The sequence below is a fragment of the Rutidosis leptorrhynchoides genome, chromosome 9 (genome assembly GCF_046630445.1).
Source record: "Rutidosis leptorrhynchoides isolate AG116_Rl617_1_P2 chromosome 9, CSIRO_AGI_Rlap_v1, whole genome shotgun sequence".
NCBI lineage: Eukaryota > Viridiplantae > Streptophyta > Magnoliopsida > Asterales > Asteraceae > Rutidosis > Rutidosis leptorrhynchoides.
In genome coordinates, this window is record NC_092341.1 from 213,062,421 (window position 1) to 213,080,201 (window position 17,781).

General features: G+C 34.5%; 1 protein-coding gene across 1 annotated transcript; it reads left to right on the plus strand.

The window, feature by feature from the left end:
* Positions 1-3,656: 3,656 nt before the first annotated feature.
* On the plus strand, positions 3,657-17,229 carry LOC139867463 (PHD finger-containing protein 1). Its single transcript, XM_071855829.1, has 7 exons — positions 3,657-3,839; positions 5,352-5,437; positions 7,125-8,096; positions 8,773-8,994; positions 9,086-9,210; positions 16,192-16,403; positions 17,041-17,229. The coding sequence occupies exons 1-6, from the start codon at positions 3,813-3,815 to the stop codon at positions 16,335-16,337; spliced, it is 1,578 nt and encodes a 525-aa protein (XP_071711930.1). The 5' UTR covers positions 3,657-3,812; the 3' UTR covers positions 16,338-16,403; positions 17,041-17,229.
* The last annotated feature ends 552 nt before the right edge of the window (positions 17,230-17,781 follow it).

Sequence of the window (17,781 nt, forward strand, 5' to 3'; positions counted from 1 at the left end):
AATTTCATACCCAAGACTACAATCACACTTAGAACACGACTTTTTCCATTTTCTTCACTTTTAAGCACAATGAAGATCAAAACCGAGTAAAATGAGGTACATATTGCGTTAAGAAACGTAGTGTAAATGAGTAATATCACCATACGTCAAATCTTATTTAATAGTGAATTTTTTATTTATAATACAAAACTAATTGTTTTAACTCACAATATATAAGTTAAAAAAAAAAGCCGTTAAGATAAAAAGTATTTGTGAAAAAAAAATGCGGCAAGAGACCACAATTATTAGGAAAAGTAAAGGAAAAAATTGTTATATTATTAAAAATTATTATATTAGAAAAACTAAAGACCAAAATTGTTGGAATAAAATTATTTTTAAAATTGTTAAATTATTAAAAACTGAAGGTAAAAATAAAAGAAGTTAAAATAAATTAGAAAGGTAATGAAACTAAAAAAGAAAAAAAAGAAAAATAAGGAGAGGTGATGTTCGTCACATGAGTAAGAAATAAATTCACCACCACCAGTTGCGTCAACGAGTCGCATTCGGGCGACATGGTCCGCGTGTTTCTTTTTGCATCAAACTAGGTTTTAAGCCCGCGCTTAGCCGCTGAATGGGATATACAAATTCCAGGAAAAAAACTGTAGCTATAGTACGCTGCAGTACCGGGTCAGGCGGGTCAACCCGTTTTGGTATTCGGTTTCTACAGCGGGATCTGCTGACGTGGCTGGTGGTGGTTGGTTGATGAGTTAGGCAATGTTATTGTAAAATCATAAAAATAAAATATAATAAAAATAGGGGGGGTGAAATTGAGATTAATGTAAAAATGTGGAGGTGAAAGTGGCAAGATTGGGAAAAAGTTTCAAATGAATAATAACTTTCACGATTCTCCGATTGAATATATATATATATATATATATATATATATATATATATATATATATATATATATATATATATATATATATATGTGAGTTGATTGAATTCATTAGATCTTTATTATTGATATTGTGAGATTGATATAACTATTTATTTATAACTTTAATAACGAGTTTAATTACAAAAGAACAATCATAGTCATTTGTTGAGCATTAAAGTAGACACTGTTTCTCTTATCTGATTATTCGTTTAGTTTAGTTTCGCTTATTCTTAGCTTAATTCAATTCACAATCAAAACTCCTCATTTACTTAGGATAATTATTAGTTTTTAAAGTCTTAATTAATTGCTCTATGTGAAACGAACTAGTCTTTTTGTTTACTAATTTCTACTCGATCAAGTTTAGTTGCGTGCGTTGTGTGATAATTATTAAGTGTTCTGCTAGTTAATTTTACAAGTTATAATTCACACATCAGTAAGGCAAAATAGTTATTGCACTATCAAAATAAAATACGTTAGTTTTTTATCCACTAGTCTTTTGAGTGAGTGTTAATGCTTTCGAAAACATGTGCCCAATTCTTGTGAGTGAGCCGATCTTTGGTTAGTTGGTAGCTGGTCTCGTGGTAGATGTCCTTGAGTTTTCCGGTAAGCGGATCATTTGATTTCGTGGTATGGTGGTTCTACAGGACATTTTCGGGGATGGGTAGGGCTTGGTGACTTCTCACAAGTTTAATGTTCAGTGGTGACTATTGTAGTTACTGAGAATACATGTTTGATGTCCACTTAAATGAATTTCGGTTACCCCTAGTCTGTCGATTGAAAGAACCGTCCATGGTTGTTTACTCCACGTCCCGATAGTTTTGAGGACGAGAAGTAAATAATGCCTTTGGCGAAGTGGTATTACCACGTAATACGTGTTTCGGTTTCGTGGTTGAGAATGAAGAATGTGAGTCGAGTTCGAATCTCACTAGTGATTTTTTCTCTATTTCAAAATATGTGTCCCGGATTCGAGTTGATGGTAGTTCCACATGTGGTGGATCTCATCCCTGACTCCTAACATTCTGTTAAAAATGTGTTAAAAAAATGTAAAGCTGAACTCGGTCAAGATATGAATCTTTTAGTTAGGGATTAAAATTGAAAAGAAAAATATATACTCGTATATGATAAGTAGTTGAAACTTGAAAAAATGATATTGATTTTTTTTATAGGGGTTATGCAAATGTACATGAATTCTAAATATACTAAACCCCGTGCAGTTTTTGGTCGTCCCCTCAGGGGCAAAACGACAACAACCCCCGACCCCTTTCACCCTTGCATTTTCCATTCTCCCCCCTCAACTGTAACCAACTTACAAAAATTTCACAAAACTTCAGGAGGTAAAATATAAATTCTCTTACTTAAAATAAAAACTCCACCCAAACACTTCGACAAACCCCGTGCAGTTTTTGGTCGTCCCCTCAGGGGCAAAACGACAACAACCCCCGACCCCTTTCACACTTGCATTTTCCATTCTCCCCCCTCAACTGTAACCAACTTACAAAAATTTCACAAAACTTCAGGAGGTAAAACATAAATTCTCTTACTTAAAATAAAAACTTCACCCAAACACTTCGACACCCCGTATCTTCTTGCTCGCCGCGAGTTAAATTCCACCGACCACACCGTTGAACTCGAAATATTTTTATGAACAAAACGAAACTAACTACGTTCGAAACGGACAATTTTTAAAAAACACTAAACACAACGACAGTCTGTATCTTCCCGCTCGCCGCGAGTTAAATTTTTTCGATAGCAGCGTCAGACTTGAAATAATTTTATGAACAAAACGAAACTAACCACGTTCGAAACGGACACTTTTTAAAAAACGCTAAACACAAGGACAACCCGTATCTTCCTGCTCGCCGCGAGTTAAATATTTTCGACAGCACCGTTAGATTGGAACTAATTTTTATGAACAAAACGAAACTAACTACGTTCGAAATAGACACTTTTTAAAAAAATGCTCAAGACGACGGCGTCTACAACGACGCTAAACACATAGGCCGTTTTCCGTTCTGTAAATACATAAAGTTACGTTAAATATGTATACGCAGGCCGAAAGCCCCGGCGCATCGCGCGACCCGGATTACAACCTTCAATTTCTCAGGGGTAAAACACGTAAATTCATTATTCTATTAAATAACTACCACACAAACACTTCGACAGTCCATAACTTCCTCCTCGCCGCGAGTTAAATTTTCCCGACAATACCATTAAACTCAAAACATTTTTATGAGCAAAATGAAACTAACTACGTTCGAAACGGACACTTTTTAAAAAAAGCTAAACACAACGACTGCCCGTATCTTTCTGTTCGCCGCGAGTTAAATTTTTCCGACAACACCGTTACACTCAAAACAATTTTATGAACAAAACGAAACTAACTACGTTCGAAACGAACACTTATTAAAAAACGCTTAAGACAACGACATCTAAAACGGCGTTTAACACATGAGCCGTTTTCCCCTTTGTAAATACACAACACTACGTTAGGCCGAAAGCCCCCGCCGTATCGCGCGAGCCGGATCCGGACTAGTTTATTATTATATGCACACGAGTCACGACAACTTTTAGGTGTCGTTAACAAAATAATTTTCTTAATTAGGATTGAGGTTACTAAATACGATAATTAGGGTTAAACAGTAAACATATGCGTTTTCGGTGTAAAGAAAAAGAAATAGTTTTATAACGGGTGCCCATGAAGAGAACAAAAACTAATAATTGATGTATAAACGTCGTTATATTTGTTCGTTGTTTTGGACCCAGATTACATACCAAACAAGGGTTTCTGTTTTCCAGTTTTAACTACGAGTATAATATAAAAGAAAATTAAACTGATTTTCCATACGCTGCGCTTTTTTTTTAGTATTTTTGTTTATTTCTTTTTTGCTATTTTTTCATGGAATCAGCGTCTTCCGTCGATGAGGTTCGTATTCTTGTAAAATTTCATACTCTAAATCTTAATTCCCAATTACTTTGAATTGATTTCTTATGCATTCTTTCTCAATTATAGCAAAAGCTGAATTCTTTTGTTTTTTTTATGGAAATTATGTTTTTTTTTTGTTTTTTTTTTGTTTGGGTGTTTGAGATAGATTCTTGAAAGTTAAAGTTGATGAGTGCCTTATGCAAGCCTTTTTTCTTTAATCTAACTTTTTGTTATAAATAGCTAAAAAACGTAGTGTTTGATTTATGGACCCCGTTGTAACATATTACGGAATATTATTACTATTATTATTATTATTATTATTATTATTATTATTATTATTATTATTATTATTATTATTATTATTATTATTATTATTTTTTGTTGTTGTTGTTGTTGTTATTGTTATATAGTTTGAAGATAATTTCCCTAAGAATTAGGTGAAATCTTTCATCAGATCCCCTATTAATGTATTTGTATTTTATATTATATATAAACTCAAGGGTTAGTGTTGTCGATAAGGGCTTGTGGGTTGCCACATTGGGGTAGTCTTGGTTCTGGTGGGGAGAACTTTGCGAATATAGCCCTATCTTTTGGTATGGACGCTCTCCTTGGTCGAGCGTTGAGTCTGTTGGAGAATATGCACATCATTGCCTTCGACACATTCTGTTTTGGGCTTGATCTGTTGACCGGTCAACGTTGACGGTTATCAATGTTTAATGAATGTTGAGTTTTAGAGTTTGATTGTTTCTTGTTTTCCGGTAGACAAATTTTGGTTAGCATGGTAGGCACCAAATTATAGTGGTTTTGGCTGATATTATAATGTTATGTCACTTTGGTTGAAGTGCTAATGTTATGGTTCAAATGCTTATTTATAGAAGTCATAAGCTTGACTCTTACAAGGTTGAGTCAAAAATTTAAAAAAGAAGATGACTCTCACCCTGACTCATAAATGTTGACTCTTACGAGTCGTTTATTGACTTTTTTGAGTCTTGCAAGGTTCTTACGAGTATGGAAAGTAGACAAACTTACTCTAAAATCATTTTGACTCTTGCGAGTCGTTTATTGACTTTTTCGAGTCTTGCACGGTTCTTAGTAGTCTTTACTCTTAGAAACTTAACATTTTTGAGTCTTGTGCGGTCGTTACGAGTCTAGAAACCCTGACAAAGTTTTTATGTAATTTTACACGAAGTCAAAGTTGATCGACGTCCGACTAGTCCCCGACTACTCTCTGACTTAGCCGATTAATCCCTTGGTCCTCACCGACTAGTCCTGACTAGTGACTTTTACAACCTTGGCAACATGTTGTGTCTTTTACTCTGTCACTAGCTGATTCTATACCTTTATTTTTTATACTATCTTTGTTGTATGTATGCATTACTTTCAACCTTTTGATTAGATCCCCAGGCATTATTGTGTGTTTTTTTAATCCTCAATAGCTAATAATTGTGTTTATAATTGAATTATGTTGTTGTAGTGATTATAATATGATGGTTGGGTTGTCTATGTCTATAGGCTTTGGTATGTCAGACTTGTGGCGACAAAGGATTTACAAATGCTTTTATATATTGTGTTACGTGTCTGGAATATGCCATCCACAGGTACACAATATTCTTGCCTTTTTACTTATCTATTTTTCTTGTAAATTTATGTATGGTGTATGTCATTTATGTTGTTCTTGGTGAGTGAATAATAAATCATGCATTTTCTACCCTACGAAAGAGAGATCGAGTTTCATATATGTTGTCTTCAACGTGGTAAATAATTGCTTGTAATGGCTAGATTATGTTCAGTCAATATGCATTTGTAGATATGTGTATACTAACAAAGGTAGTCCTTTAGCAGTTTTTGAGGCAGGGTAAATACACGAGATGAGTGTAATCAAGTTGTAAAATGTATGTAATTGATAGCGGAAAGGGGTTATCGTGGATATTTTAGATAAAATCTTACGATGAAGTGATTTATGTTTGATATCGTCGGTATCGGTGACTAACAAAATTAAATTAATTTATTAGTTGGAATTCTTATTGTGGAGTCAACTGACACGAGGTTATTATTTTCATAATAACACGTAAAATGTGGCTGGAATTTATTATTATGCTGCGTTGGCGCTGGTAAAACGGTATGAACATGATGAACTGTATTTGCATATGGCAGGCTGAGTTTAAATTTTGTACACTTCAGTTAAAACCACTATTAATTAATCAATAGGATAGGATATATACAACATTAAAGCTCAAGTCAAGCATTTAATATGACATCTGAATTAACTTGTGAGTTATAAAACCAATCAAGAAATATATGTTTACTGTGTAGAGATTTTTCGAACTTTTAAGAATAGCATCTAGGCTTAAACTTTCATATTAATTGCAACACTTCAATAGAACATAAGAGTTATTCATCCTTTGAATTAGTTTTAAAAGTGGAACATAACGTTGATGGCTATATATTGAAGTTAGGACCACTAACACGTTGGTGAACGAGTACCCGAATGAAGTTTTCCTTGTTCAGGCTACCCATGAAAGACAGAGAAATAAATGGCTATATATTGAAGTTGTTTTAGTTATAATTTGTACTGGATTTGGTTTAATGCCTAATATATTAGGTTTGATACTTGTGATAATATATATCTACTATTTTTATAGTACAAAAGGTTAATAAAATAAAATCAGATTGAGATGGTACATTCTTGTGATAATATATCTGTTAGTGAAGTAATACCAAGATTAAAGCTTTATAAACAATTGATGTGAACTCGTCTATACTAGTGTTTAATTTTTGAATTTTCATCTATTACATGGTAATTTAAAACTTTGTATTAATTATTTTTGTTAATTAAATAATTATATAAATAAAATAAATAAAACTGATTCATAGCTAATTTCAGTCTTCTAACGGTCTTGGACCTGTTTTAAACCAATTTCACTCCATTTTAGGTCCGATTTAGGACTAGTTTCATCCCTCAACTGGTTTTTGGAGTAAAACCAATTTCAGTATAATAGTTCAGTTTTTAATTGGTCATTCGTTTGACTAATAGTAGGACTGCATTAGGACTGGAAGGTGGTACTAAGACTGGACCGGTCTTTTTACTGTCCAGTCCTGTATATATATAACCACTTTCAGTCCGTTTCAGAATCCTTTTCTAGATTGGTTTGCTCATCTCTATTTTGAAGAGTGAATATTCATATACCTGATTTATCTTACTTTTTTTTTTTTTTTTTTTTTTTTTTTTTTTTTTTTTATCTATAGTGTTTATTTATTTTTATGTTTTCTCAACCTCTTGTTCAGGTACTGTCTAGATATAATACATGAGAAATCAGATGAACTTGTCATCTGGTTTTGTGAAGATTGCAAACCAGCAGGTCCATATAAGCGTACAGTACCAAAAGACGTGCTTTTACAACCCCAAAAAGAGAATCCCACAAATTCAACACTTCTAAAAACAACATTTCCTAAGAAAAAGAGACAAAAGAAAAGAAAAAGGCCGAAAAGGAAAATTGTTCCTTTAGTAGTACGTGATGACAATGTCAGTTGTCGAGACGAGGATAAACCTAACCGTGACCATCAATCGTTTACCAAAGATACCGTAAGAAAGGCACCATGGATGTCCGATCCAAGACGATATGTCGTTTTGGCGTTGGCAAAACCAAAACCCGAGTCAACTCAAGACAGCTGTCATCCACTAAAAAAGTGCGTTGTACAAAAATCTGTAAAAACAACTCCGTGTAAGAAAAAACCAAAGAAAAAGAAGAAGAAGCAGCAAAAAAAGAAAAATAAAAGTATTTCGGAACGTAATCAAATAAGTCCATGTGTGGAGGAAGTTGTTTTAAAGAAACCGTCTTCAGAATCTGTCGAGATGGATATGTGTTTTCCGTTAGATGTAAGCGAAACAAGGAAACGAGATGCAACTTGTTTAGGCGAGACAACAAATAATAATAATAAAAGTCAAAAGTCTTTGAATTCGATCCAGCATTCTTCGTGTGATTCGAGTTGTTCGAATGCAACGGTAAAGGATACGGAGTATGTGACTCATTGTGTAGATGATGATCAAGGATTTGAGGTAGAACATGAAGATGATGAGTTGAAGATGAAAAAAGAAGATAACGATGGTCGAGTTGGAACGTTAAATGATATGCCGAAGGAACAAAACGTGAGTGTGGACGGAGACGGTGTTGATGGTTGTAAATTGGTGGATATTGAAGTTAATTTACAATGTAGCCCTTATGAACCTGCAAGACCGGTCCTGGAGCCAGTTTGGAGGTAAAAATGTTGTTATTTTCTTTGACTAATTTCTTCAATTATGTTAAATATTTAATCATATTTCTTCAAAATATAATCACTGTATTGTTTATGATTATGAAAATATATGTTAAAAGCTTACTAATTTTTTCCAAGAATTTAAAGTCGGTCAGAATGGGTTGGGTTGGGGTTGACACATCAACATTTTTTATGGTCCTTTTTTCCCTTTTGTGAATTACTTAGAAATATGAATGTATGAAATATGGTAAACACTGAATAAATGTAGGGCAAATTTAATAAAAAGGAACATAAAGAACCAAAAAGATTGATAAAGGGAACATAAGATGATCTTGCACAATAATAGGATTGCATATTCTATTCTATTTTGTTATGATAAGCAAATAGTAAGTTTTATTTTAAGCAATAATAGGATAGGATGTTGAACAAATTATAATGTACCAAATATAACGTTTAATCCTATTATCTTGCAAAATTAAACTTATTTTCATTTTTCGGTTAACAAAATTGAACAGATAATTCTATTCTATGATCTCAATATCATCTCGTGTTCCCTTTATCAATCATTTTGGTATTTTTTTTTTACCGTTTCAATTTTTTATACTCTACCCATTTGAGTAGTTACAGGTAATACGCAACCCGAAACAACTGTTTGTATCATGTTCTTTCATACTTGCAGGGGATCGTTTGAAATTACTCAAACAGATTATGAATTATTCGAAGGCTTTGTTGGGCATTTATCAAGTAAAGCTTGTTACATGGTTTGTGCTGAAGCAACTACTCTTCCATCAATGCTTAGTCTGCAAATGCAACCGAAGACCGATTTATGGCCAAAGAGCTTTTTGGATTCTCAACCATCAGATGAAAATATCGCTCTCTACTTTTTTCCCGGAAACCTAAAGTAACGTCCTACTCAGTTTGTTTGATCTTACTACTAAATTATAGTTTTTTTTTTTTTTTTTTAATTTGCCCTTTTGTTTTGTTGATGCCAGAAATGAAAGAGGTTTTGAGCAGTTGGTAAATGACATGATAGATGAAGACCTTGCAATGAAAGCCACAGCCAAAAATGCAGAGCTATTGATATTTACTTCTAGAGTTCTGCCTCAGTCATTTTGGAGTAAGTGACATTTAGCCAAATATACCATATTGAAATGTTTGCCTTTTATATCTACTACTCCCTTTGTTCCAAATTACCTGTCCCATTTTTAATTTTGAAAGCCTTTATTTTTCAACTCTAACTTTAAAGTTTTATGTTTGTGTTATATAATAATTGATAAAAAAAAATTGCACCAATGAAAATATGTTTAAAACTTATTTACTGTTGTGTAACACAACAAAAATATATAAATCCGAAGTCAACTCTGACTTTAAAGTTTTATGTTTGTGTTATATAATAATTGATAAAAAAAAATTGAAAGTTTTATGTTTGTGTTATATAATAATTGATAAAAAAAAATTGCACCAATGAAAATATGTTTAAAACTTATTTACTATTGTGTAACACAACAAAAATATATAAATCCGAAGTTGAGAAAGAAAGACGTTCAAAAGTCAAAATGGGACATTTATTTTGGGATGTAGGGACTATTATTCTAATAAGAGTTTGTCTTTAAAGTCATAAACAATAGAAATTACTAGTTTACCCTTTTAGTTAATAAAACATCTAATGCAGATGTTGCAAGTCTAAACTAATTCTTGAATAGCTACATTATTGATTCGTAACCTTTATTTCCGATTTTAAATTACTATACTGAGGCTCTGTACTGGCAACTTGGGTCGGGTTGTATTACCATATACGGGTTGACATGTCAAAAGTTCCCAACTTGAAACTAAATGGATTTGATAAATTGGTTGGTTGGTCAAAATAACCTAAAATTGATTTGATAAATAGGCTGGTGGGTCAATGTCACACCCCCCAAATAGGGCCGGGGGTAAATATGACATTTCAATATCACAACACAAGTATATAAGCGAGAACGACCTTAAATGAGACATTTTATAAAAACAATATTGGTATTGCAGCGGAAACGAAATAATGTTTTACATAATAAATCCAAATGTAATTAACCAATGTTTAACAAATGATAAGATATAATTTTGTGGACTCCAATGCAAATAGCTAGCTAAGCAATCATCAAGCAGCACGAAAGCTAATCATCACCTGAGACAAACATGCTTAAAAATGTCAACACACTGGTTGACTGAATATCATAGGTTTAATAATCAATAAAGTTTCAGACCACAAGATTTAGTTCAAAACATCAAAATAATCAATATGCCATGAGTTATAATATCGAGCTAAACATTAACCCCTGACATTGTATATGTGTCGATAATCATTATTATGTACCCGTTATCACTTCATCATCGTCACAGGCTTCTTCAGCAATCATCACAAACGCTCGGCTCTTAGCATTAGCATTTCCTTTGTTCTTTGGATATTGGTTACGGAAATGCCCTTTTTCACCACACTCATAGCATGTAGGAACGATTGCGTTGGCCTTTGTTGCAGGTGTATCGGTTGAAGGAACTACAACTCTACAATTCTTGGCTATATGGCCAATCTTCTTACACTTGGTGCACTCAGCCTTGCACCACCTAGAATGATGTTTCTCACAACGCTTACAATAAGGTTGTTTCCCCGAATAACCTCCTTTTGAATTATCAGCAACTCTCTTATTTGAACCTTGATTCGATCCCTGAGCAGGCTCAGATTTTCTTTTGCCTTCACTGGTCTTAACCTCAGCTTGCTTATTTGCCGCAACCTTTCTCCTCCTAGCCACCATAAGATTCTGAGCCATCAGTATCACCTCATCTATGGTTTCTTTACTTGCAGCCATAACATTCCCCTGAATTTCTTCAGGAAGACCTTCCATGTACCTATCTATCTTTTTCTGTTCATTAGGTACCATGTCTGGGCACAATGTAACCAACTCTATAAACCGGTTGGTATATGTTTCAATATCGGTGCCCTTACCTTCAATTCCCAGAACTCAACTTCCAGTTTCTGAATTTGGTTTCTCGGACAGAATTTATCTGTCATCATTCGTTTCAAGATGGGCCATGGAATGGCATTTGCAACATCTAGCCCTACAGATTGGGCGTAGGAATTCCACCATGTTAAAGCAAGGTCACTTAGGGTATGAGTAGCGTATTTCACCCGGTCCACATCTCCACACTTACAGATGAGGAATATTGATTCGAGCTTTTTGAACCAACGGGTCAATTCGACGGCTTCCTCATTTCCTTTAAAGGATGGAGGCTTACAGTTCATAAATTCTTTGTAGCTGCAAGAAGTAGGGGGTTCTGATTCCCTTGGTTGTTCCCTTGATTGTTATTATTGTTGCCTTGAGCGGCAGCAAGTAGTTGTTGGAACTGTTCAGAGGTCAAAGTGACATTTGGGGTATTGGTAGCATCGCAAGTTGAGTGAGCCATTGTTCTTCAATACATAAATACAGTATTAGTTGAAGAGTTCATGGTGCTAATAAGTTATAAGTTTGATAAATGCACAAGATCCACACAACATACAATAGCATAGATAAGAGGAACAACTAGATATAACCAAACACATACGAATAAGGTAACATAGGTAATGGAAGTAACAAGATGTAACCAAAACATTTAAATTAAACACCATAAAAATCACTAGTATCACATGAAACAAAAACCAATGTACCATAGGCATATGCCTTTACAATACTGAAATGAAAATAAAAGAAATCCTAAGATCTAGTCATTCTTAGGAGGTGGAGGCTTGTACTGGTCCTTAATATAACCCTTGAAGTACATCACAAACTTCTCTAGTTCAACGATTGCCTGACGCTGTCGGCCGAGTTCCCTTTCTTGCCTAGCATACATCTGGGAGAACTTGTCGTAGACCCTCTTTACATCGCTGTTTGTGTAGTCTTGGCGCTTCTCCATTATAGCTAGGCGATCACGGAAAGTATCTCTCATAGTTTCGGTGCAACTTTGTAAGTTCATAATATCACACCGAACGAGAGCATGGTCATACTCAGTATAGGCAAACTCAGAAGCCTTAGGCTTCTTTGATGAACTAGCAATATCTGCAGCAGGGGTTTCAGGCTCTTTCCTCTTGGGTGAGGAAGTCTTGACAGTAGAGGTTCAAGTTCCTCCTCAGAATCATCCTCGAGGCTGCAAATGACCCCAAGACCATCATAATCCTGCTTAGCCTTTTCATTCACAGACTCATGTACTTCTTCCTCCTCAGGTTCGGATTCTTCCTCGGGTTCCCCCTCGGAATCATCCTCTCCCTCGATATGTTCTTCGACATGAATCTCTTCATCATCATCCTCGTCGTCCCCATCATAGTCGCTTTGAGGTTCTCCCTTCACCGGTGAATGTGGTATCAGAGCCAGGTTGTTATAGAGAACCAGGATTGCATATTAAGTGTGCCTTATGTGTTAGTTAGGTGCCTTAGTACTCCATAGGTCTATAACCTTTCATGTTTTAAGATTTTTAGTGCTTTTCCTTTACATCTTATCCCGTGCCTTTACGTCTACCTTAGAAACATTCTTTCTTTCTTTCTTTTCTTTTAGGATGTCGAGCCATAATTCGATTATTATTTCTGACTCCGAGGGATCTGACACTGAGGGATCCGTCCACACGCCAGCATATGCACCTGCTACTCCCCCGACTTCACCAGTTTACCAACTGGCTACTCCACCAGCATCTCCGGTGTACCAGCCTGCCACTCCACCACATTCACCGGTGGAGGGAGAACCTCAAGCTAACTATGATGGGGACGACGAGGAGGATGATGAAGAGATTCATGTCGAAGAACATATCGAGGGAGAGGATGATTCCGAGGGGGAACCCGAGGAAGAATCCGAACCTGAGGAGGAAGAAGTACATGATTCTGTGAATGAAGAGGCCAAGCAGGATTATGATGGCCTTGGGGTCATTTGCAGCCTCGAGGATGATTCTGAGGTGGAACTTGAACCTCCTACTGTTAAGACTTCCTCACCCAAGAGGAAAGAGCCTGAAACCCCTGCTGCTGATATTGCTAGTTCATCAAAGAAGCCCAAGACTTCTGAGTTTGCCTATACCGAGTATGACCATGCTCTCGTTCGGTGTGATATTATGAACTTACAAAGTCGCACCGAAACTATGAGAGATTCTTTCCGTGATCGCCTAGCTATAATGGAGAAGCGCCAAGACTACACAAACAGCGATGTAAAGAGGGTCTACGACAAGTTCTCCCAGATGTATGCTAAACAAGAAAGGGAACTCGACCGACAGCGTCAGGCAATCGTTGAACTAGAGAAGTTTGTGATGTACTTCAAGGACTATATTAAGGACCAGTACAAGCCTCCACCTCCTAAGAAGGACTAGATCTTAGGACTTCTTTTATTTCCATTTCAGTATTGTTCATGTAAAGGCATATGCCTATGGTACATTGGTTTTTGTTTCATGTGATACTAGTGATTTTTGTGGTGTTTAATTTTAGTGTTTTGGTTACATCTTGTTACTTACCTTATTCGTATGTGTTTGATTATATCTCGTTGTTCCTTTTATCTATGCTATTGTGTGGATCTTGTACATTTATCAAACTTATAACTTATTAGCACCATGAACTCTTCAACTAATACTGTATTTCTGTATTGAAAAACAATGGCTCACTCAACTCGCGGTGCTACCAATATCCCAAATGTCACTTTGACCTCTGAACAGTTCCAATAACTACTTGTTTCCGCTCAAGGCAACAATAATAACAATCAAGGGAACAACCAAAGGAATCAGAACCCCCTACTTCTTGCAGCTACAAAGAATTTATGAACTGTAAGCCTCCATCCTTTAAAGGAAATGAGGAAGCCGTCGAATTGACCCGTTGGTTCGAAAAGCTCGAATCAATATTCCGCATCAGTAACTGTGGAGATGTGGACCGGGTGAAATACGCTACCCATACCCTAAGTGGCCTTGCTTTAACATGGTGGAATTCCTACGCCCAATCTGTAGGGCTAGATGTTGCAAATGTCATTCCATGGCCCGTCTTGAAACGAATGATGACAGATAAATTCTGTTCGAGAAACCAAATTCAGAAACTGGAAGTTGAGTTATGGGCACCGATATTGAAACATATACCAACCGGTTTATAGAGTTGGTTACATTGTGCCCAGACATGGTACCTAATGAACAGAAAAAGATAGAGAGGTACATGGAAGGTCTTCCTGAAGAAATTCAGGGGAATGTTATGGCTGCAAGTAAAGAAACCATAGATGGGGTGATACTGATGGCCCAGAATCTTATGATGGCTAGGAGGAAAAAGGTTGCGGCAAATAAGCAAGCCGAGGTTAAGACCAGTGAAGGCAAAAGAAAATTTGAGCCTGCTCAGGGATCGAATCAAGGTTCAAATAAGAGAGTTGCTGATAATTCAAAAGGAGGTTATTCGGGGAAACAACCTTATTGTAAGCGTTGTGAGAAACATCATTCTGGGTGGTGCAAGGCTGAGTGCACCAAGTGTAAGAAGATTGGCCATATAGCCAAGAATTGTAGAGTTATAGTTCCTTCAACCGATACACTTGCAATAAAGGCCAACGTAATCGTTTCTACATGCTATGACTGTGGTGAAAAAGGGCATTTCCGTAACTAATGTCCAAAGAACAAAGGAAATGCTAATGCTAAGAGCCGAGCGTTTGTGATGACTGCTGAAGAAGCCCGTGACGATGATGAAGTGATAACGGGTACATAATAATGACTACCGACACATGTACAGTGTCAGGGGTTAATGTTTAGCTCGATATTATAACTCATGGCATATTAATTATTTTGATGTTTTGAACTAAATCTTGTGGTCTAAAACTTTATTGATTATTAAACCTATGATGTTCACTCAACCATTGTGTTGACATTTTTAAACATGTTTGTCTCAGGTGATGATTAGCTTTTGTGCTGCTTGATGATTGTTTAGCTAGCTATTTGCATTGGAGTCCACAATTTTTTATCTTATCATTTGTTAAACATTGGTTAATTACATTTGGATTTATTATGTAAAACATTATTTCGTTTCCGCTGCAATACCAATATTGTTATTATAAAACGTGTCATTTAGAGTTGTTTTCGCTTATATACTTGTGTTGTGATATTGAAATGTCATATTTACCCCCGACCCTATTCGCAACCTTTGACCCCTTCGTCGACAACCTCTCATTTGTTCGACTACTCGCGGGGCCTGGAGGTGTGACCATCTCGTGCATGCTGCTCATAACCCGTTTAGGTCAAGGGGTCAAATAGGTTGACAGATTGATTTTGGGTTAGCGGGATGAAAATTTTAATATTAAAAACAATTCAAATCTGTTTTCGCATAAACCAAGCTTGACCCGAAACTTTCAACCGGGTTGGCAAGTTTTGGGTTAGCAAGTTGATAAGTTGAAATTCTCAACCCTAACCCGTTTATTTTCGTATCGTCTGTGGGTCATGCTAAGAATTTAAATTCTTATTTTAATCAATTGAGTTATGATGTATAAATAATAAATAAAGTAATAAAAACAGCATGCTACTATTTTCTTAATTTTCATCCATTATGGTATGTTAGTTATTATTATTATTATTATTATTATTATTATTATTATTATTATTATTATTATTATTATTATTATTATTATTATTATTATTATTATTATTATTATTATTATTATTATTATTATTATTATTATTATTATTATTATTATTATTATTATTATTATTATTATTATTATTATTATTATTATTATTATTATTATTATTATTATTATTATTATTATTATTATTATTATTATTATTATTATTATTATTATTATTATTATTATTATTATTATTATTATTATTATTATTATTATTATTATTATTATTATTATTATTATTATTATTATTATTATTATTATTATTATTATTATTATTATTATTATTATTATTATTATTATTATTATTATTATTATTATTATTATTATTATTATTATTATTATTATTATTATTATTATTATTATTATTATTATTATTATTATTATTATTATTATTATTATTATTATTATTATTATTATTATTATTATTTATACGTTAATTAATATATGATATTGATATATTGGAGATGATTTGATTGCAGGGTTCCAAGGGAATTACTATCTGTGGGGAGTTTTTAGGCGCAAAAGGAACGATTCTCCATCACAACCTATGAATGTGGCCTTAAACACAAGCAATAATTCTGGTCCGTCAGAAATTTCTCGGAAATTAATAATAGACGGAAAATAAATCCTCACAAGGGTGAAAACTAGTGGTTATGGGGAGTCCTCTCTTAAGTCCTTTGTAAAATTACAAGTACGTTCCTTTATTACATTCACTATATTTTACCATTAAACGTGTCGAATTGGATGGGTTGGGGAGTAGGGTAAACTTTTGTCATTGTGAGTAACTTCTTTGTTTGCCTCAAAATAGGTTATTGACCAAATTAGGACTGCTGAGCAATATATATCAATAAAGTAGCCAAAGAAGACACAACGAGTCGTACTCTTTGTTATTGTAAAACTGTTTTTTTAAAGGTTGCAAAATTGCTACTCGGGGAGTACTCGGTAAGGAGCTTTTTAGGGAGTAATCGGATGTTGACCAACTTTGACTTTAAGCGATTTTGACTGAGATTTGACCGGATTTTGACCAATTTTCTGAGTAATCCTGAGTTTTGGCCGAGTAACCCCCGTTGACCAAGGGTTGACTGAGTACTCGCCTCGTACTCAACGAGTTTTCCCATCAAATGAATCAAACTCTTATTGGCCAAAGTAGGACTACTGTGCAGAATAGTAATAAAGTGGCAAATAAGTAGACTTTTTTTTTTTTTTTTTTTTTTTTTTTTTTTTTTTTTATATTATTACCAATATTAGGCTCATAACAAATACGGTTTAATTGTTTATAAAATGTGATTATTTAACAATGGTGGAACTGATTCCTGAACTTCTTCCAGATAACCAACCCTATGGCAGCGACATTTTTGTTTGAGAGCTGGAAGTTCACCAACTTCAGTGAAACAGTATCTATTTTTGGATGAATGCAAATTCTATCACAGTCTACTGTTAAGAATTGTGTTCTTGTCGGCTACTGATCGACTGCTATGATGTTTAATTTGATGTTTCTAGTTTTGACGTAGTTTGAAACGTTGCAATTGAGGATAACTTGTGTGTTCTGAATGTAAAATTGTTTTTTGAATTGACTAGCACATATTCAAAATTTTTGTCAGTCTCTTTCCCTTCTTGCTTTGCTTATTCTTACAAAAGAATAGTTGTGTTTTGGTAGGTCTTTCTAGTGTAAAAATAGCTATTTAGTATTGAGAACAAAAACTTGCTCTCAAGGGATACAAGGCTTTATGAGAAAAGTTTTCCATGCAAATTAAAATTTGCTGATACAACTATTGAACCTGTTTATATATGATGAGAAAACTCATTAAAATTTTTTGACATATCAATTGAAAATGTTATAATACCTAAACGATGAAGGGAAATAGTCTTTACGTATGCTGCTGATGTGGCTGATCTTCAAGATGTTTCTAAACAGAACACTACTGACGTTGGGCTCAACTGCACCTTCCGGTGAGGATGTTATTTCACATTACATTCGAAAGATGCGATCCTGAGTCTACAATTTCTTTTGATTTACCTAATGACGGATGTTATTATGAGATCTAGTTTGAAGGTTAGTTTACTTGTTA